Raw genomic sequence first — 21,930 nt, 5'->3', positions numbered from 1 at the left:
TACCCTCATCCTACCATACAGCCTTGGGCACCCTTACCAGTCCTTTAAAACTCAGTTGGATGCCTCTTCTTTCGTAAAGCTTCATATGAATGTCCTGTTTCCCTCTCTGAACCCAAAAGCACTTTGTTTGACTCTCATGCTATTTATCATGTCCTTCCTTGTGTTGAAGTTGGTTGTGAATGCTTTATTATCAGTCTGCTAGAAAGTGGAGTTTGTATCTTGACCGGACTTTGTATTTTCTGCATCACTTAGAAAGGCCATCATCCCTGCAATGCCTCCCTGCCCAGATTTCTCACTCAAATACGAGCAATTTATCTGAAGGTTTCTCTGACCTTCCCTAGCAAAGTTAGTTTGGAGTCTCAGGGCTGAAGAGAAAGGAGAATCTGTTGTTGAGATTCTCATTCAAAGAAGCTCTGTGTGACTTGGAGCTAGGAGAGGCAAGAGGATTGAGTCTTAGACCAGTCAAACAAGTGTACTGTTAATTTGGAAGGGCAAAACAATCAGGAATCTTTAACAATGGTGGATAATTAGTCAGGCATGATCAAGTAGGAGATAGAGGTGTGGAGAGCAACAGGCTGACTGGCTTTGAGAAATAATCTTAGGAATACAGCCTGCCTCCCTGGTGTTCCTGTAGTTCACAGGTCACATATCTGTAAAGCCTCATAATAAACCCAAAATTATTTTTCTGATCACCTTGGCCATAAATTTTATTTTGACATCAATGTCTATCAATATTTGCTTGATCTTTGTTGTTTTTTGCTCTCATAGCATGGTCTCCTGTTAACTTTTTTTTTTGAAGGAGAGAGAATGTTGATTTGAATTTGTATCCACATGGCTGAATTAAAACCAAACTGACCTTTCAGGCATCTTCAGAATGGTAGAGGACCACTGTCAGCAGTGGGACCAGTCAACTTGATGCCCTTGGTGACTTCTCTGTATCATGTCCATTGGTGCTAAAATACAGGGATGTCAGTATTGGGCAACATAATGTGCATATCCCCAGACACTTTATGTGAATATCTCCCAACATCTCAGTCTTCCAAATGTGGTCTGGGGACCCTTAGCTATTTATTAAGTGGCTTTCAGGTGGTTTGGGAGTTCCAGAGGGAAAGTGATGAAATAATTTTGTTCACATATATTTAAAAAGTTTGAAATGTAAAATATAATTTGGTTTCTATGGAAATTTTATTATATTCTTAATTGTTACAATCTTAACGTGCTTTCGAAACATGGACAGTTTTGTCAGTTTATGTCAATTAAGATTCAGGCAACAAGATTTGTCTCTCTTAATGTGTCTTAATGTAATTAATGAGCTACTGTATGTTTGGTTAAATTTTCTTTTGTTGTTGTTCTTACTATAGCATTGCATTATATCCATACCTCATAAAATGGATCAATATCTCTAAAGTGGATTATTGATGCCTAAAATAGAGATGAAATGGAAACATAAATGCCAGAACTCAGAATAAGGTCATAAATGTAAATAGTAAACAGAGTTCCAGGGCAAATAGAGTATGTGTTGACACAAAAGAATCTACAAGTTTGATGATTTTGCATAAACAAACAAAAAGAGAGAAAACAAATAGGAGATACATGATTAATATCTACAAATTTGATTTTTCGACATAGCTCTGTAGTCCCAGGTGTGTTGTCTGTTATGAAGCTTTGGCAAGTAGAAGCAGGAAACCACTGAAACTTTTGTATTATTTTCAAAGTATGGTAACCACTCTGGTAAAACTAATTGTGTTTTTTTCTAGGGCAGAAGCAAAATGCTTTTTCAGGGTGGGGGTTTGGGAGGAGGAATTGCTGCGTTTTGCAATTAAAGTCAGAGACAGGACCTAAACAACAGATACCTCATTTAGAGTTGAACTCTAAAGTAAAAATAGGTACATGAGAGGCCTACATAGCATGTTGGTTAAGAGCGTGGACTGCTTGGGTTCAAATCCCAGCTTTGTACTTACCAACTGTGTGTACTTGGTCAAACCACCTAATTTCTATATGCCTCAGTTTCCTTATCTACATAGATGGGATGATAATAATATATACTAAAGAATCCTAGTTATGCAATGGTTAAGTGCTTAGCTGCTAACTGGAAGGTGGGTGGTTGGAACCCACCAGCCGCTCCATAGGAGGAAGATGTGGTGGTCTACTTCTGTAAGGATTTACAGCCTTGGAAACCCTGTGGGACAAATGAGTCAGAATCTTCTTTATGGCAATGGGTTTGGTATATCTGTTATGATGATTATAGGAGTTAATAATTGTAAACACTTAGAACAATACCTGGCATATAGTAAATGCTATACAAGTATTAGTTAAATAAAATAGAACTAAATAAAAATGTCTATTAAAGGGACTTTTTTATAAAGGTGACCTTATACTCCATAAAAATATAAAATGAAAACTTATCAACAATTCTATTTAACTCCAGTTCAAAGGAGAGTTTAAAGAGCAACACAAATATAGGCAATAAGGCATGCTGAAATAAATTTACAAATACAAATGCATGCAAATTATCCACAGGACAATAATCAGTTGCATTCTTGGGAACATAATTAATTTACATTTCTGTGGACAGGAATCGTTTGCATTTTTATCAGTTTTCTACAACTTTGTTGTTGTCCTTCCCTGTCCTTGAGTTGGTCTGGACTCATGGTAGGCCTCGTGCTCAACAGAATGAAACACTGCCTGGTGCTGAGCCATCCCCATGATCCATTGTAAATCGGATCATTGCAATCCATAGGGTTTTCATTTGCAGATTTTCAGAAGTAGATTGCCAAGCCTTTATTCCTAGTCTGTCTTAGTCTCAAAGTTCTGCTGAAACCTGTTCAGCATCATAGCAACACGCAAGCCTCAACTGACAGATGAGTGGTGTCTACACATGAGACACATTGGCCAGGAATTGAATCGGGTCTCTGCATGGAAGGCGAGAATTCTACCAATGATAGAAGTGTAAAATACCTAAAAGACAGTGAAAGGTAGAGATAAGCCTGATGGGTGAAGTAGATAGGACACCCATTAATCTTTTTCGTTTTTTTACCATTTCAAAGTCATTCACAGTTTTCATCTGACATGTCAAACTATTACTGAGGACTTATAAAACCAGTGCAAAGCTAATAACAAATATTAGTCTCAGAACAGGAAGCAGAAGAAATTTTTTTTCAAATACTACTTTTGAATGTCACATTATATTAATAATATACAACCTGGAAAAGCAATACCAGCATGTGTGCACACTGACAGACATTTCAACTTACAGTTAAATAAACCCATGATGTAAAAAGTGTCAGTTGATGCTTTGTATACATGTAGAGTGTCTATGAGAGAGAAATGCTTGACAATTTTTTGTCCTGTTTATCACTGAAAACTCAGGATATGGAAAAAAGATACACTGGGATCAGTGCCCATACAGCACAACTGTATGAAAAGGAAGGAAGTGCTTTGATATGCAAATGAAAGAGGTGGTCTCTGAGTGATAATTTACATTGTTGTATTCACAGAGAACAGTTAGTGGTAAAAAAAGCATGCCATCTGGTCCTAATTTGTTGTTGAAGGGAATAGTGATAATTATTAATACTATCAAATTGCAGCCTTTTTTGGCATACTGTGTGAGGAGTTGAGCAGCAAGTATGAATTTGGCTATTGAGGACAAAGGATGCCCATATGAGTTTTTAAAATGAGGGATAAACAGTTGCCATTGAGTCAGTTCCAGCTCATGGTGGCCCCATGTGTGTCAGAGTAGAATTGTGCCCCGTAGGGTTTTCAGTGGCTGATTTTTGATTTTTCAGAAGTAGATCTCCAAGCTTTTCTTCTCAGGTGCTTCTGAGTAGACTCAGCCAAACTTTCGATTAGCAGCCAATTGTGTTAACCATTTGCCCCACAATGAGGAATAAAGAGATAAAAATATTTCTTCATGATGATGATAATTTCAGTGAAAACCATTCTGAGTAACTAACTTGAATGACATGTCACAGCATTATATTTATTCAATATGTTGAATTGCTTGAAACTTCGTTTTAGGCTCAAAATATCTCATTTTTAAAATCTGTAGATGAGAGATTAGGATTTCTTTTAAGAAAAATGAACTGTGGTATAAATGGTTTAACTTTGATGTTTTCCAGTACCTTTTTTTCATATTTTAGAGAAATTTTATTTTATTTATTTTTATTTTAGTTTTTTAAAATTGTGCTTTAGGTGAAAGTTTACAGCTCAAGTTAATATTGCATACAAAAATTTATACACATATTGTTATGTAACACTAGTTGCAATCCCTATAATGTGACAGCACACTCCCCCTTTGCATCCTGGATTTCTTGTGTCCATTCAATCAGTTCCTGTCCCTTCCTGCCTTCTCATCCTGCCTCCAGACAGGATATTATAACATTTTAAAAAACCATGTCAATACCAATACAGTATCATATGCATAATACTTTATAAGAAAATCAAAGAAATACTTTTTAGCACTAAATACAACTAGAGAATGGATTAGGAATCCATTTACTCTGTCTCCGGATTTGTAACAATCAACCTTTTTGCTTTCGTTTGTGGTCTGCTTGTCAATGTAGTACCTAATGGAATCCTGAAACTTATTTTCAGTGAGAACTCCTTTATAATTTCTAGGTTCACAGTAGTCCAAATGTCTAGAATTTTCTGACAAAGCCACCAAATACTTGTTGTCATCCAATAACCATTAATTGGGTATCAAGACTTAAACTAGTTTGGTAAAAATAGTAGAATAGAAGTGGATTGGATGTGGAATGCCAGGCCCTGTTGTGGCTCAAAGTCTGTCACTGAACCAGTGTTGACAGCTTGGTAAGAGTACAAAGAAAATTCTATCACTTTCTCTGTTAGGGAATAATAATAACAGCAACAACAATAACAATAATATGCTGATTTAAAAACTTGAAATCATAAAATATTTTTTAAAATTCTTAACCATTGCGGTCCATGTGTGCTGAATATGGATGCTGAAATAATCTTTGTAAATAAAAGTAGCACATGTTGATTGTTTCCAATGGGGCAAACATTATTCTAAGTGCAATGAAATCATGTTATCTATGAAGGAGCCCCTGTTTTACGGACTGAGGCTTAGAGAGAATAGATAACTTATACAAGGCCATCCACATGTTAATTGGCATTACCAGGATTTGAACTGAGACGATCTGGTAGTTAAGTCTGTGCTCTTAACAGAGAAAAACAGTCTAGGAATCCCAGAGGTGAGCAACTCACCTATTCATGCTTTTTATTTTAAGATCTTCTAAAGTCTATTTCTTTGACATTCAATTATCCCACATTATTCTCCTTCTTCTTCTCTTTCTCCTGTTTATTATTATTACCATCAGTGAGTATTTTAATTGGAATTCTTTAAGGAGAGAAGTGGTTGCTAAGAAGGGATGCTCTGGAGGCACAGAGAGGGTGGATCATTCTCATGGCCACAAATTATTTCTTTAATTTTGGCCAATTTTTTCTTTGGCTATTGGGGCCCAAAGACAACTTAGGTGACTTGTAACCTCTCATCTCTAATCCTCCCGATACCCTAAAATTACATGCTCATCTGAGAGTGTTTTAATGAATTAATAGCATTATCTTCCTCCATAAAAGATTGCACAGCTCATATATGCTTTGTCATGGATTGAATTATGTCCCCCAAAAAATGTGTGTATCAATTTGGCTGGGTCATGATTCCCAGAATTGTGTGGTTGGCCTCCATTTTGTGATTGTAATTTTATGTTAAAGAGGATTAGGGTGGGATTGTAACACCACCCTTACCCAGGTTACATCCCTGATCCAATGTAAAGGGAGTTTCCCTGGGGTGTGGCCTGCACCACCTTTTATCTCTCAAGAGATAAAAGGAAAGGGAAGCAAGCAGAGAGTTGGGGACCTCATACCATCAAGAAAGCTGTGCCAGGAGCAGAGCACGTCCTTTGGACCGGGGTCCCTGCACCAAGAAGCTCCTAGTCTGGGGGAACACTAAAGAGAAGAAGGCTGAGAGAGAGAAAGCCTTCCCCTGGAGCTGACACCCTGAATTTGGACTTTCAGCCTACTTTACTGTAAGGAAATAAACTTCTCTTTGTGAAAGCCATCCACTTGTGGTATTTCTGTTATGGCAGCACTAGATGACTAAGACATGCTTTAATAAGTTTGAGTTTATAAATCAGCTTTCCTAGAAGTATATTAAAATGCTTTTTACGTGTAACAATTTAATGTATTTTAAAACATTGATTTTCTACAGCTTTGTTTTATATGTTTAATATGTCTTAACATTACTATTTGTTAAAAATAAATGAAGATTCAAGTTTATAGTGTTGCTCTAAAACATTAAAAAAGATATCAGGTTTTATAACATAATGGTTTTAGTTTGTTTTAAATATACCAGTTTGCTGGCTGTTGTGTGCAGGGCAAAGCTATTTCTCTTTTAACCCTAGCAGTGCCCTCTAGAGTGAAAAGTTAATACAGTTTAATAAGAAAGGAGCAGTTTCACACATTCAGATATTCTCCTTGATCTGTCTCCTCCTGAGGGACAGCTTGTTACTTAGAAATAGCGAAGAACTGAACCTAATGTTTTTGTGCTCAAATATTCTTTTTAAGGATGCCTTTTAGGAACTGGAAAAAAATGGAAAAAAGCTAATTCATTGAAAAAGTCAACTCATTATGGTAGTTGCATGTCTTTTTCTTATCTCCTTGTAAAACTAGTGGTACATAATTTTGTTTTAACATGGATAATTTCATAATAGTAACAGATTTTGACTGTTTTGCTGGCCAATATTACATGTCTAAATTTATTGATGCCCATTATATGTGATACTACATTTGTATTGAGTAATGCAAAATAAATAGAGAATAAGCCACACATCTGATAATTACGTACTTATTTCCACTTAAGAATCAACTCGACGGCAATGGGTTTTTGTTTTTGTTTTTAATGTATCAGAATGTGACTCATATTGGCACTTGTACTAAAGTTGCCTTCATTAAATTACTTAAGAGTATTATTAATGTACATCCTTTTTTATTACAGAGGAGAATACTCAGGAAGCATCACAGGTGAAGAAAAGTTTGAGTGAAAAAGTTTCTCTTTATAGAGGTGACATCACATTGCTAGAGATAGACGCTATAGTCAATGCGGGTGAGTAGTTGATTTTTCTGTGATTTATTTGTTCTATGAGTATTTATTATTCCATTTCTTTTCCTAGATAGGAATGTAAGTATTTTACAAATTAAAAAAAAAAGTTTTTCGGTGTAGAAAAGTCTTATGTATTCCCCTTCTGATTTAAGAAACTGAAGATTTATTTTGTGTATGTACTGCAGTTAATGTCCTAACTCTACAGGTATCTAGGCTAATTTGAGACAAGGGTATTAGACCACTGGAAAAGTGACAGATTGTTGCAGAAGTCTTTAGAAAGACCTTTGGTACCTGTGTTATTGTTGGTTTCATGCTTTCATGGCCAAATATCATCAACACGTTCATCAAGCTTTTTCCTTCTTTTGAATAGGCTGTAAAGAGATGATTGAACAACACCAGATAAAAGTAAAATAGAAAGGAATTATTTCTGTGATTTCAAAACCTTAGTTGTTTGGTTTCATGTTTTTATTTTTGTTATGAAATCTTTCTTTCTAACAGGCATATTTTAATTATTATAATAATTAATTAGACAATAAGTAATTTTCCTATGTGAACACTGGAAAATATGATAACATGTTATTGATGGTGGTCTGTATCTCCTGTATATTTTATTATGTGGCTTTATGTCAAGAATGCATAATATTTCTGATTCTATGAAACTGAATGTCAATATTAAGAGAATATTTAATGGTTTTAATTTGTGTTTTGTAAAGTTAGGCTCTTTGTAGGTTGTGTCAATTAAAAACAAATCTGGATTTAGGTAAGGATCAGCTTTATGCAAAAAGATTACTACAATCACAGGAGGAAGATTGTTGCCATAAGGGGAAGGGGCGGGGCTAGAGAGAATCGGGTGTGGGAGATGGGATGAGTGCATAGCCAATGTGATTGGATTGTTGATCAGGGAATGTTTTTTCCTGAAGTCCTGGTTCTCAGGAGGGGCTGTTCAGGAGGTGGTGGTCAGTTGGTGCCCAAGGATGGGCCAAGGGACCTGACTAAAGTTTGGTCAAGTCAGGTTAATGGACATTTTGTCCAAATTAGTCACTAGGGACAAACAGTTCAGCTAATCATTTATAGGGCAAAGAATGGGAATTTGGAGAGACTGTGTCTGGACTTCATAGCTAAACAAATGGGGTCATCCATGAGTCTTATATGGAAAAGGGTGATTTTTAGCTGTAAGCTGTTTCTCAGAACACAGAATGGTGGGGGATTTCTTGGTTGTCACTGTACAGGGCTCAGATAATGTGCAACATTGTCACAAGAATAGGGATGTGTTCAGGGTCCCTCAGGTGATGAGTAAATTCACTCAGGATAGTAGGAACACACTTTGGTAGGTGAACGGAGGGTCTCATGGAAAACTGGAATGTTGTTCAGGATATAGCACAGTTCTGGGGACCTAGCAGCAGATCTGGAAGCCTGGTCAGCTTATCCTTTCCTCAGAATTGGGTATCAGTTGCTTTGTACTGTAGCTGCTTCGTCATAACCAGGGTTTGGTTTTTCTCTTTCTTTTCTTCTTCTGATGCCTCTGTACCTCTGTTCACCTCTGCTGCATCTGTTGTCTTGTCTAAAATAAACTTTTCATGAGAGAGGATCTATCTGGTCGTTTGATCTCCATCCTCTATGAATCACTCCTTTTGGATAGAATTCCACCCCTAGGCCACCTCATACGCTACAAGTCTCCCTTAAATCTAGTCTCTGTGGACCATTGATTATTAGCCCTAGGTAGATGTGTCCCTTTCTCTGATTTGTAGGGCCCTCCAAGAAGACATGTCCTTAGGAAGGGTCTAATGAACTCCTCTTCAGTACAGAATTTTAATTAGATATCATTGTGATTATTAAGTCACCCATTATTTATTATGCCCAATATTCTATAAACATGTAAGCTTTAATTTCAAACTTTAAAATAGGCTTATGTATACCACTAGCCTTCTTGTGTCTTCTTGTAATTTCTAGCCATTGATCCTAGCTCTGTCCTCGGGAGTACAACTGATGACATTTACTTCCTCTTCAAATACTTGAAGACCACTCTCATGAGTTTTACCTTTCTTGTTATTAACATAAAATTAAATTTGTCATGTTAACACACAATGTTAGCAGTAATAATGATCTTTCTTCTTTTTTAAAAATTGTATACCTGTTTATCTCCCCCTTTAAACCACAAACTGGTATCTTTTTCACTTTTTATGTCACCTCCCAAGGCAATGTCTTGCCCTTGTATTCCTACTGAACACTTGATGCTATATTATTTGTTAAGTTGAGCTAAATACAACTGAATTCATAACACCTCTGACCAATAGCACATTCAGCATTAAGAATTGGACACAGTGAACCGATTTTTCTCTAATGTTAAAAATTATTTATTTGATCAGTACATAAAAGTAATTTTTTCAATAATTTTTTCAAAAATAAAATAAAATGGTACTAAATATTTACACATGACTAACTATCCCATCACTATTTTGGTTCTTTCATATTTTATCTTTTCTTGCCTATGCATAATGTTTTCATAGCTGCTATCATAGTGTATAAGGTTATGACAAATTAATAGGAAGGCAGGCAGCAACTTTCACTCACTCCCAAAAACCATTTGGCACCTTTAGCTCAATATTCTGGCTGTGATGATTGTAATTTGGCCATTTTCTGCATCTCACAAAGACAGCCTCATCAGGAAGTTCATGGGTAGATGGAGAAGATATGTCAAATGTGCAGTGCAATGGCTCTGGTTCCAGCTTTCTGCTGTGCAGTTTGTTTGCCTGGTGTGTAGCAAGAGGAACAGCTGTTTACTTCTCAGGTGAACAAGGCAATGTAGCTGAAAACTCTAGCGCTGCCTCTAGCAAGGTGGGGTGAGAAACAGTGCCCCCTGTCAAGGTGCCAAAATACCTTGGGCAGTCAGTCATCACTTTCTATCAAACTTCTAAAGCTCTCTTTCCATGTCCACGGAGGTACATTGGAATACCTGACTTTAGTTTCTTGCTATAATTTATTCATTTTTACATAAAAACATGATACTTGTCCCTCTTTATACCACAAGTTTTAGAGTTCATATAATAAAATGATTTGATATTTTAAATTTCTTTCAGATGAAGAGCTTTTTTAAACTTATTTTACAAGTTTTTAACCAGTTGCTGTTGAGTCGATTTCGATTCATGTAAGCCCAATGAAGTGTCAAAGAGAAGAACTGAGCTCCCTAGGGTTTTCAGTGGCCGATTTTTTTTTAATTGTACTTTAGATGAAGGTTTACAGAGCGAACTAGTTTCTCATTAAACAATTAATACACATATTGTTTTGTGACACTGGTTGCAAACCCCACGACATGTCAACACTCTCCCCTTCTTAACCTTGAGTTCCCCATTACCAGTTTTCCTGTCCCCATCGTTGCCCCTGGGCTGATGTGCCCATTTAGTCTCCTTTTGTTTTATGGGCCTGTCTAATCTTTGGCTGAATGGTGAACCTCAGGAGTGAGTTCATTACTGATCTGTAAACCCTTACATACTCTCGGAGTTTCTCTAATCTCTGTCAGACCAGTAAGTCTGGTCTTTTTTTTTTTTTGTGAGTTAGCATTTTGTTCTACATTTTTCTCCAGCTCTGTCCTGGGCCCTCTATTGTGATCCTTGTCAGAGCAGTCAGTGGTGGTAGCTGGGCACCTTCTAGTTGTGTTGGACTCAGTCTGGTGGAGGCTGTGGTAGTTGTACTCTGCTAGTCCTTTGGACTAAACTTTCCCTTGTGTCTTTGGTTTTCTTCATTCTCCCTTGCTCCCAATGGGTTGAGACCAGTGGAGTATTGTAGATGGCCACTCACAAGCTTTTAAGACCCCAGACGCTACTCACCAAAGTAGAATGTGGAACATTTTCGTTATAAACTATATTATGCCAGTTGAGCTAGATGTTCCCCGAGACCATGGTCCCCACAGCCCTCAGACCAGTAATTTGGTCCCTTAGGGAGTTTGAATGTGTCTATGGAGCTTCCATGACCTTGCCTTGGACAAGCTGTGCTGGGTTCCCCAGTATTGTGTACTGTCTTACCCTTCACCAAAGTTACCACTTATCTATTGTCTATTTAGTGTTTTTCCTCCCCACCCATCCCCTCCCTCATAACCATCAAAGATTGCTTCTTTTTGTGTGTAAACCTTTTCATGAGTTTTTATAGTAGTGGTCTCATACAGTATTTGTGCTTTAGTGATTGACTTAACTTCACTCAGCATAGTGCCCTCCAGATTCATCCATGTTGTGAGATACTTTGCAGATTCATTATTGTTCTTTATCATTGTGTAGTATTCCATTGTGTGTATGTACCATAGTTTTTTTTATCCATTCATCTCTTGATGAGCACCTAGGTTTTTTCCATCTTTTTGCTATTGTTAACAATGCTGCAATGAACAAACATGGATGCGCATATGTCTATTCGTGTGACAGCTTTTATTTCTGTAGGATATATTCCTAGTAGTGGGATGGGTGGATCGTATGGTATTTCTATTTCTAGCTTTCTAAGGAAATGCCATATCGTTTTCCAAAATGGTTGTACCATTTTCATTCCCACCAGCAAAGCGTAAAAGCTCCAATCTCTGCCCAACCTCTCCAACATTTGTTATTTTCTGTTTTTTTTTTTTTTAAATTCGTGCTAGTAGTGTCGGGTGAGATGGTATCTCATTGTGGTTTTGATTTGCATTTCTCTAATGACTAGTGATTGTGAACATTTCTTCATGTATTTGGTAGCCACTTGAATGTCTTCTTTGGTGAATTACCTGTTTGCCCATTTTTTAATTGGATTATTTGTCTTTTTATTGCAAAGATGTTGGATTTTCCATGGCTGATTTTTTGCAAGTAGATAACTAGGCCTTTCTTCTGAGGTTCCTCTGGATGGACTAGAACCTCCAACCTTAAGTTAGCAGTCAAGTATTTAACCATTTGTACCACCCAAGGACTTGAACTTCTTTAAATATGACCCAGGATGAGCATCCTATACATTAATTTCTTCTCTGTAGGGAATTATGCATACGTTTGTATATTTTATTAAAACAGATTTTGTAAGCAGTATTCTACATAAGACAATAGCACACATTGTAGACTCAGGCAGACCCAAGTTCAAATTCAGGTTCTCATACTTGGGCCATTTTTTTGTTTAAACTTTTTATTTTGAAATAATTACAGAAGATTGCAAAAACAGTACAAAGAGTCCTGTGTACCCTTCACCTGTATAAGTGTCCCCCAATGGTTATATTTTGTATGTTTTTAACCTGCATTCATTTGTGTGAGTGTGTGTGTGTGTTTGTGCAGTTCTGTGCAATTTTATTTCATGTATAGATTTATGTAACCACCACCACAATCAAGATACAGTACTGTTCCATCACCAGAAAAGAACTTCATTATGCTACACCTTTGTATTCTCACTCCCCTTTCCACCCTCCTCCTTGTTCTCTATCTCTATAATTTTGTTATTTTTAGAATGTTATATAAATGGAATAATATAGCATGTAACCCTTTGAGATTGACTTTTATTTTTTACTATACATAATTCCCTTGATGTACATTCAGGTTTTGCATGTATCAAGAATTCATTCCTTTTTATTGCTGGGTATATTGCATGGATGTAGCAGAGTTTGTTCAACTCTTCATCCACTGAAGGACATTTGAGTTGTCTCGAGTATTTTGCTATTACAAATAAAGCTGATGTGAACATTCATGTCTAGGTTTTTGTTATGGACATAAGTTTTCATTTCTCTGGGATAAATACCCAAGAGTCTGGTTGCTAGGTCTTATGATAAGTTCATGTTTAGTTTTGTAAGAAACTGCTAAACAATTTTCCATAGTGGCTGTATCATTTTACATTCCTACCAGCAATGTATGAGAGATCCTCCACACCCTTATCAGCCTACGGTGTTAACCACTATTTGGAGCCAGCTGGACGGCAACTAACAACAACAGTAGGTGTGTAGTGATATCCCGTCATGATTTTAATTTACATTTCCCTAATGGTTATGCATTATGCAGATGACACAGCCTTGCTTGCTGAAAGTGAAGAGAACTTGAAGCAATTACTGAGGAAGATCAAAGACCACAGCCTTCGGTATGGATTACACCTCAACATAAAGAAAACAAAAATCCTTACAACTGGACCAATAAGCAACATCATGATAAATGGAGAAAAGATTGAAGTTGTCAAGGATCTCATTTTACTTGGATCTACAATCAACATCGATGGAAGCAGCGTCAAGAAATCAAAAGATACACTGCATTGGGGAAATCTGCTGCAAAAGACCTCCTTAAAGTGTTAAAAATCAAAGATGTCACCTTGAAGACTAAGGTGCGCCCGACCAAGCCCTGGTGTTTTCGTTCACCTCATATGCATGTGAAAGCTGGACAATGAATAAGGAAGACCAAAGAAAAATTGCTGGCTTTGAATAGTGGTGTTGGCAAAGAATATTGAATATACCATGGACTGCCAAAAGAACAAACAAATCTGTCTTGGAAGAAGTACAACCAGAATGTTCCTTAGAAGCAAGGATGGTGAGACTACGTCTCACATACTTTGGACATGTTATCAGGAGGGATCAGTCCCTGGAGAAGGACATCATGCTTGGTAAAGTAGAGGGTCAGCGAAAAAGAGAAAGATCCTTAAAGACATGGATTGACACAGTGGCTGCAACAATAGGTTCAAGCATAACAATGATTGTGAAGATGGTGCGGGATGGGGCAGTGTTTTGTTAATTTGTACATAGGGTTGCTATGAGTCAAACCAACTTGACAGCACCTAACAGCAACAATGGTTAATGTTGTAGAACATCATCGTGTGCTTATATGCCATCCATATCTCCTCTTTAGTGAAATATCTGTTTATATTTTTTGCCATTTTGTAAAGGGATTTCAGGGCCATTTTAAGATCTTTGTGAAGTTTTATTTTTTAAGACTGTACCCCAGTCATATCTGATATGTTAAAATATGCCGTAATCCACATAATGTATGATTGTATAAGAGCTGGGTGACAGTTGATTAGTTGCTTTTTATTTTGTAATTTTAATATTTTGAAGCCCTAGTTTATTTATTTTTTTCTGGTCCCAAACATTGTGGTAAACTCTGGAAAAGTTTGTTAGTGCAGCGCCCATAGTCCTAGTTATAAATTGCTCATGCTGGTATCAACTTCCTTGGGCAGATGTTTAAATACTTAGTTCTTTCATCTATAAAGTAGAGATGATGCAGGTAACTAGGCTCAGACAGATGTTGTGAATAATGCGTGAAATGTATGTAGCACAAATCTGGCACAAAATATGTACTTGGAAACTCTGATGGTGTAGTGGTTAAGAGCTATGGCTGCTAACCAAAAGGTCGGCAGTTCGAATCCACCAGGTGCTGCTTGGAAACCCTATAGGGCAGTTCTACTCTGTCTGTAGGGTCGATATGAGTCAGAATTGACTTGATGGCAACAAGTTTGGTTTGTTTGTTTGTTTTTTGGGTGTTTTAGCTGCCATAATTACTAATATATAGGTATGGAATGGACTTTATACCACTGCTTTCTTCTCTGAGAGACTCAGTTTAGCAGAGGAGATGGAGAATATCTGTCATGTTTATCAGCATTCTGATTTTTCATTATCCACACGGCCAGTTTTCCACCTAAAAACACTGATGTTAAAGCTAGAGCAGCTGCCTTTTTCCTGAGCAGTGTTCAAAGCACCACACATTTTAACAAGAATTTGTGTAATTACTAACATGTAATTGACATGGATTTGTATATATGTTAAATTTGACTGTATTTTAATGACTTTAAATAAAGTACAACTGACTATACAATAGAGAGATATTTTCAAAACTGGATTATCTGTATGTGACATTCAATTTCTACCTCTCAAAGCAGTATTTTTCTAGGAAAAAGATTCAGTATTTGAGTGCAATTTACACTTTTAAATCAGTTACTTCATGGGCATGCTTGAAAGCATTTGGGTACACATGCTTAGATCTTTAGGGTTAAATGAGCAGATTTTCAAACATTGCCTAAGTAGAGGAGTAAGAAACATATACTTGATTAAAGAATCAGCAATGATTTGTTGAGTACTTATTGTGAGCAACCTATCATTTCGCCCCGTTGTGCATGGAGTGGCCATGAGTCATGGTCCAACTCAGTAGTAGCTAACAACAACAATAATGAGTGAAGAACTGAGCTTAGCTGTGAGGAAAGAGAAATCAGTAAACATTTGCTATATAGCACTTTAAAGTTCTTTATCAGAGCCATGTCCAAGGTGCCATGGTCAAACAGAGGAAGGGCAAATAAACCAGAGAAGCAGGTGAGTGCATGGTGCAACTGGGGAATCGCATGTAGCTGAGAGTGCTTGGAACAAATACAGGTAGAGGCTGTCTTATGAAGTGATTTGTACCTCCCTTTCAGAGTTTAGTTTTTTTTTTTTTTTAATTGGAGAAAGTGGGGAGTCTTTGAGGAATTTTTTGGAGAGGAATGACATGATCAGATACGTGTCAAAAAAGAAACCTTTGACAGAAGTATGAAGGATAAATTGGGAAAGGATTAATTTGAGGGGGAGACTCAAAGCAGAAATGAAACTATTTAACTTTGTGCTTAGTACCAGTACTTCAGCTGAAATAAATGTGACGTTTTCCCCTCCCAGCTCATAACCGTAGTTTTGCTGCTTCTGTCTCTGCCCTCTTGAACTCTGGAATGATTCTTTAATAATTTTGGTTTGAGTCCAGTTTGATTCAGACTTAGTGTGGATGGATTAGATCAGAAAAACTCCTGAATAAAAGCATATTTGTTCTTCCAACATTTCTTGAATTCCTAACTTGTACATAGCAGTTCTAAGGCACTGCTAATCTGGATTTCCCCAACTTTTCCACCAAAACTTTTCTCACTGTGTCACCATCGCTTCTTTTTCTTCGAACAATAGACCCTTTTCAGTTCTTATTTTTCTGGATCTCTCGGTAGCATTTAATTCTGTTGACCACTTTATCCCTTATTGTTAACCTTCCCTTAGCTACAATACTGCGCACTTGGCAGTCTTTTTTCTTTAGCTCCACGGCATGATCTTCATTTAAGCCACATCATTTCTCACCTATAATATTGCACTAGATTCCTGAGTGTTTTCCCTGCAACTTCACCTGTTCTCCAGATACAGCCAAAATGCTCTTTATAAAATGCAAATCTTCTCATGTTACTTCTCTGTTCAGCCACCTGTAGTGGCTCCCCATAGTCCATAACATCAAAGGCACACTCCTCAACCTGGCACACAAGGCCCTGCCTCATTATCCTTCTCCAGCCTAATCTCTTGCCAGTGACCTGCAGTTCAGGTTCTTTCTCTGTTTATCTCCTATTGGTTCTGCTTCTCTAGAGAACCCTGACTAATACAGCCCTTCACACAATGCCTAGTATATAGTCACACTCAGTAAATGATAACAGAATTATATTGCTTAGTTATTGTCGCACCCCACCAGACCAGCAGTAGGAGTGACTCCAAGGGGCACAGGTTGGATTCTGAAAAAAGAGGTGGAAAAAGCCAGGTTGATCAGATCCAGCTTTATTAGGAAACTTACATACAGAGATCGACACCAAGATTCTCATGACAGACAGCAAAGCATTAGTTCACCTGGGTAGAGGTCTGCGTAGGACAGCGTGGGGTCTGGGTTTATGTACTTAGTGCTTATGTGAAAGGATACGTGCAGTGGAACTAGGGAAAGGAAAACCCATGTCTAATCTATGATGGATGGGATTGTTTTTATACTAGTTAATGGGTTTCAATTGATGTTACCATGAAGTCAGGTGTTTGGTGTTTACTCTGATTCTCTCCCAGAGTCCTGTGTGGGCAGGACCCATTTTGTATTGTTCATGGCCCTCACAGTTCTAATATCAGAAAAATGGTTTTTATATGAATGTAACAAGGTAATTATGGATTTTTTCAAGTCCTACACACTGATAGACATATGACCAAGTCAAAGGGTTTATCTTATGTCCCACAATCTTTAGTTTGGAGGAAAAGTTGTCCAATTCTGAAGCTTCACAATAAAAGCCAAGTTACCACAACACTGTGGGTCACATGGGCCGAAATCAACTCAACGGCAGCTAACAACAACGACAAAGGGAAAAGAATGGTTTTAGTTTACCTTAGTGATAAGTGTTTTTACTGTATTAGTTGTGAATGTCATAATTAGGTCAAAAGTTGAGATAGTGAAATATGATTTGATAAACATTTAATGGGTGGGCATAATTTAATTAAGAAAACTTGATGTAGAATACCTAAATTTTATATTAGGTAAATCAAGTAGTGGGAATGCATACTGTAGAACAATTTTACTTTATAGACTTATTACTTTCAGGATTTCTTTAAAAAGTTACCTCCAGCCAAACACTAAAACCATTCTCAAGGCCAACTCTTCAGACAAAGGTTAGACTGGACTATGAGATGTAAAATGATACTTACAAAGTGTATGCTTCTTAGCTCAAGTAGACACATGAGACTAAATGGGCAGCTCCTGACCAGGCAAGATGAGAAGGCAGAGAGGGTCAGGAGTTGGTTGAATGGACACGGGAAATCCGGGCTGGAAAGGAAGAGTGTGCTGTTACAGCATAGGGGGAGCAAGTAGGGTCACAAAACAATGTATGTATACATTTTTGTATGAGAGACTAACTTGAACTGTAAACTTGCACTTAAAGCACAACAATAAAAATAAAAATTAGAAAAAGTCACCTCCAGTTGCTTCAGATAATTTCATTTTTTTGTATTTGTTTAGTGAAACTTAAATAAGGCCTGTTTGAAATTAGAATTTAAGTCATTTGGACAATAAGATTTATTTACTCTCAGACATATTTTGGATAGAATTGACAACAACTACTTGATTAAATATGAAATTTTATCTCTACTAGCAAATCACTGAAATTTTATTCTTTATGGTTTCTCTTTGTTCTAGCAAGGAATATTAAATTTTATATTATATATTTTTTATTTTAATTTTTTGTTGATCTATAATACACGTACAAAAACATACCCATAAATGTATAGCTTAGTGAATTTTCACAAACTGTTACAGCATCCAAATCAAAAAGCATAAGTCCCCTTATCATCCCACCACATCCTGTAGTGAATATAAGACAGTGTATTCACTATCTTGGCTTTTAGCAGCATAGATTAGTTTTACCCATTTTTGTATTTTATTTAAATGGAACCATATTGTATATACTCTTCAGTGTTTGGCTTTATTTGTTCACCATTATGCTTGTAAGACTGATACATATTGTTGTTTGTAGTTGTAGATAATTCAGTATCATTGTTATGTAATATTTCATTGCGTGAATATATCACAATTTATGTATCCATACTACTGTTGATAGGCATGTAGGTAGTTTCCAGTTTGGATCTATTAGTGACACAGGTAACATTCTAGTATGTGTGTGTATTGTTTATGAATATATAAAAATATATATTTTTCCTGTTGGGTCTATATATGATAGTAGAATTGCTATATCATGGAATCTATTTATGTTCAGCCTTATAAGATATTGCCACGTGGTTTTCAAAGTGAATATATTACTTTACATTTCCACTGGTAGTATGGTTATGAGAGTTCTGATAGCTCTATGTCCATGCATATTGATGTTTTCTATATTGTTTTTTTTAAAATGGTGTATGACGTAGTGTCATAGATGGAATTGTGTCCCCTAAAAATGTGTATCAGCTTGGCTAAGCCATGATGCCCAGTATTGTGTGATTGTCCACCATTTTGTCATCTGATGTGATTTTCCTATGTGTTGTAAATCTTACCTCTATGATGTTAATGAAATGGGATTAGTGGCAATTATGTTAATGAGGCAGGACTCAATCTACAAGATGAGATTGTGTCTTAAGCCAATCTCTTTTGAGATATAAAAGAGAGAAGAGAGCAGAGAGACATGGGGACCTCATAGAACCAAGAAAGAAGCACCAGGAGCATAGCATGTCTTTTGGACCTGGGGTCCCCGTGCTGAGAAGCTCCCATACAAGGAAAGATTGACGACAAGGACCTTCCTTCAGAGCTGACAGAGAGAGAAAGGCTTCCCCTGGAGCTGGTGCCCTGAATTCAGACTTCTAGCATTTTGAACTGAGAGAGAATAAATTTCTCTTTGTTAAAGCTGTCCACTTGTGGCATTTCTGCTATAGCAGCAGTAGATAACTAAGATACTTAGGTTAAGTGGTACTATTTTAATAAGTGTATCAGGTATACTATTATAAACCAAATTATGTATCAATTTGTAGCTAACAATCCACATTAAGGCTTGTGTAAGTCAAGAAATAATAAAATAAGAAATGTAAATGTTGTTTTCCTATGGCTGAGGATGAGAAGGTGGGATTGGTTTATGTAGCTCCTTATTTATTTCATAATATAGATGTAATCAATTTTCTTCCTCTAGATCGTAACATTCAAAAACAAATAAACTATTATACTCTGAAAGTACTACTACTACTATTACTACGACTACTATTCTCCTTTTGGGAAGACCAAAACAAGACAAAACTGTTGAGAAGTGATATTCTCAAATCTACATTTGGGAGAAAAAAGCAGTTTTAGAAAGAAAAATTTCATAAATTCTATTTACACATGTAAATATACCATAAAGCCTGTCATTTTACTGAACACAGATATAATAAAATTCCTGTAATACAGTCTTAAAGCCACATTCATTCAAAATAGGGTTATATCACTAGTTTGCATTTATATTGTAGATATGCCTTATCAATAAGACTCATTTAATGTTTTATGGTATTAGTAATTTAAAAATGTATAACATTTATTTTTCTGAATATAAGTTAATGCATACTTATTGAGAAAATTGTAAAATACAGAAAAAATGAAATTTTGTCAAATTTTACTATCTAGAAATAACCGCTATCAGTATTTGTTTTATATCCTTATAGTCTTTAGAATGCATGTATATAGAGAGTTACAAGTTATGTACTTTACAACAATATTACATGTGTTATATTATACCTTTTTTACATGAAAATATATTATGTTTTACATAAGTGTTAAGAACAGAATTTTAGGGGCAACATGGCGCTCTAGGCAGAAGCACCATGCCGTCCCTCCACAGCAAAGATCCGAAAAACTAAGCCAAATAGGGAAAACAGCAGTCCTGAAACCCTAAGCATCAAATGAAGAGGTAAAGAACTCAGCCAAGCACCAGATGGAATAAGAAACTGACAGTGAACAGAGAGCGAGGAGAGGTACAGGCAGAAGTCCCCCATCAGCTAACACAGCACGGTTCTGCCATCTTGGACTCCTATAAAAGACCAGCGAACAGGGGGTATGAGAAAGCATCTTCATGGAGTTCCAGCAGGAGACAGAACAACCGGTAACCAGCAATATATGCTTTTCCACCCCCCACCCTTCTTCACCCCCACTCGGGCTCCTCTGCTTTCTGCGGCCACAGTCTCTTGGCTGGGAAGTACTGGCTGCTTGGATTCCACCCACCCGCACTGGCCGACTCCCTGAGTGCCATTTGTTGGCTGCTGGTGTTGCTTTTTTCTGCTTCTTTTGATTTCTTCCTTACCTCTCACCACCTACCCCTCCTTTCTCTCAAGTACCTGGCTCTGTGCATCATCTTTGCTTCTTCCTGAAGGGCTGTGAAACTCTGCTCAAATGTGAAACTGCTTTCCGGTCCCTGATGCCATGCTGGTGGGATCCCGGGGCCTTTTGTTTGTTTGTTTGTTTTGAATTGTTTGTTTTCTTTTTCTTTTCTTGAAATGGGAGCCCGTTCCCAATTTTTTAAATTTGTTTTGTTTTCTTTTCCTCTTTCTTCATTACTCAGTTTCTCGTCTCTCTATACCTTCCTTCTCTTCCTGTCCCCTGAAGACCTGGCACTGAGTGACATCTGTACGCCTTCTATCCAGGCTCTACTTCAGTGCCTGGGAGCAACTTCCCCAGACCTCGTTGCTGCACCAGTGGGATCCCTGGGAGATTTTCTTTTCTTTTCTTTTTTTTCTAATTTTTATTTATTCACTTTTTTTCTTTTCTTTTGTTTCATCTTTTTTTCCTTTTTGGTTTTGTCCATTTCATAGTCTCTCATCTCTCCACTCTAATGGCAATCTCTCCTAGCACTCTTTTTTGTTTGTTTGCATGTTTTTGGCTCCTGTTCTTCTCTCCACTCTCTCCTTTCTCCCATATCCATCTTAGCTCCGTACATCACAATCACCCCCTCCATCCTGCCTACCTTCACCGTGTGCTGAACATCACACCTCCAAGCAGCACAGGCACGGCCTACCAGAACCTGCCCTGCACGGATTGCTGGCCCACCCTGGTGGCCGTAGTAAGTGCCACAAACAAGCAATCCCAGAAACTCCTCTTCAGCTAGACCTGCCCTGCTGTACCATATCTGAGCGACTGACTCTGCCAATTGAAGAAGGAGGTATATTGTGCCCGCAGATGAGCAAACAACAAAGAACACACAGCCCGCCTGCTCAGACATAGTCAAATAAAACAAAAAAACAGGATGAAACAAACAAATCTACAATCAGTAAATGAGAAAAATTACTACTGAATGCCACAAAGACAGCAGACAATATCAAAACATTTACAGAAACAGGACAGGATGGTTCCAGTCGGTGTCCAAAATAAAACACCGGATGATTTTCCAGTAGAAGAAAAGGCACTAGAACTACTTGATAGGGAATTCAAATCTCTAATACTCAGAATTATCCAAGAGTTGAAGCAAAAAGCAGATAAAAATGAGGGAAAAGTAGACAAATTCATGGAAAAGGCAGACAAATTCATGGAAAATACAAACAAAAAAATGGAAGAATTCAGGAAAATAATGCAGGAACAAAATGCCAAAATAAATTCACAACTAGA

The 21,930-nt window shown here is 37.1% G+C and overlaps 1 protein-coding gene across 1 annotated transcript in view; it reads left to right on the top strand.

Annotated features, from left to right (window-relative positions):
• MACROD2 (mono-ADP ribosylhydrolase 2) overlaps window positions 1-21,930 on the top strand; it is a 2,703,848-nt gene that overhangs the window by 98,185 nt on the left and 2,583,733 nt on the right. Inside the window, exon 3 of the mRNA XM_023731427.1 lies at window positions 7,016-7,123. Within this exon, the coding sequence (XP_023587195.1) occupies window positions 7,016-7,123 (108 nt within the window). The remainder of the gene's footprint in view (window positions 1-7,015; window positions 7,124-21,930) is intronic.

Source organism: Trichechus manatus, unplaced genomic scaffold (genome assembly GCF_000243295.1).
Source record: "Trichechus manatus latirostris isolate Lorelei unplaced genomic scaffold, TriManLat1.0 scaffold00042, whole genome shotgun sequence".
NCBI lineage: Eukaryota > Metazoa > Chordata > Mammalia > Sirenia > Trichechidae > Trichechus > Trichechus manatus.
Note: the sequence above shows the minus strand (reverse complement) of the source record. Positions and strands in the feature narration are given on the sequence as shown.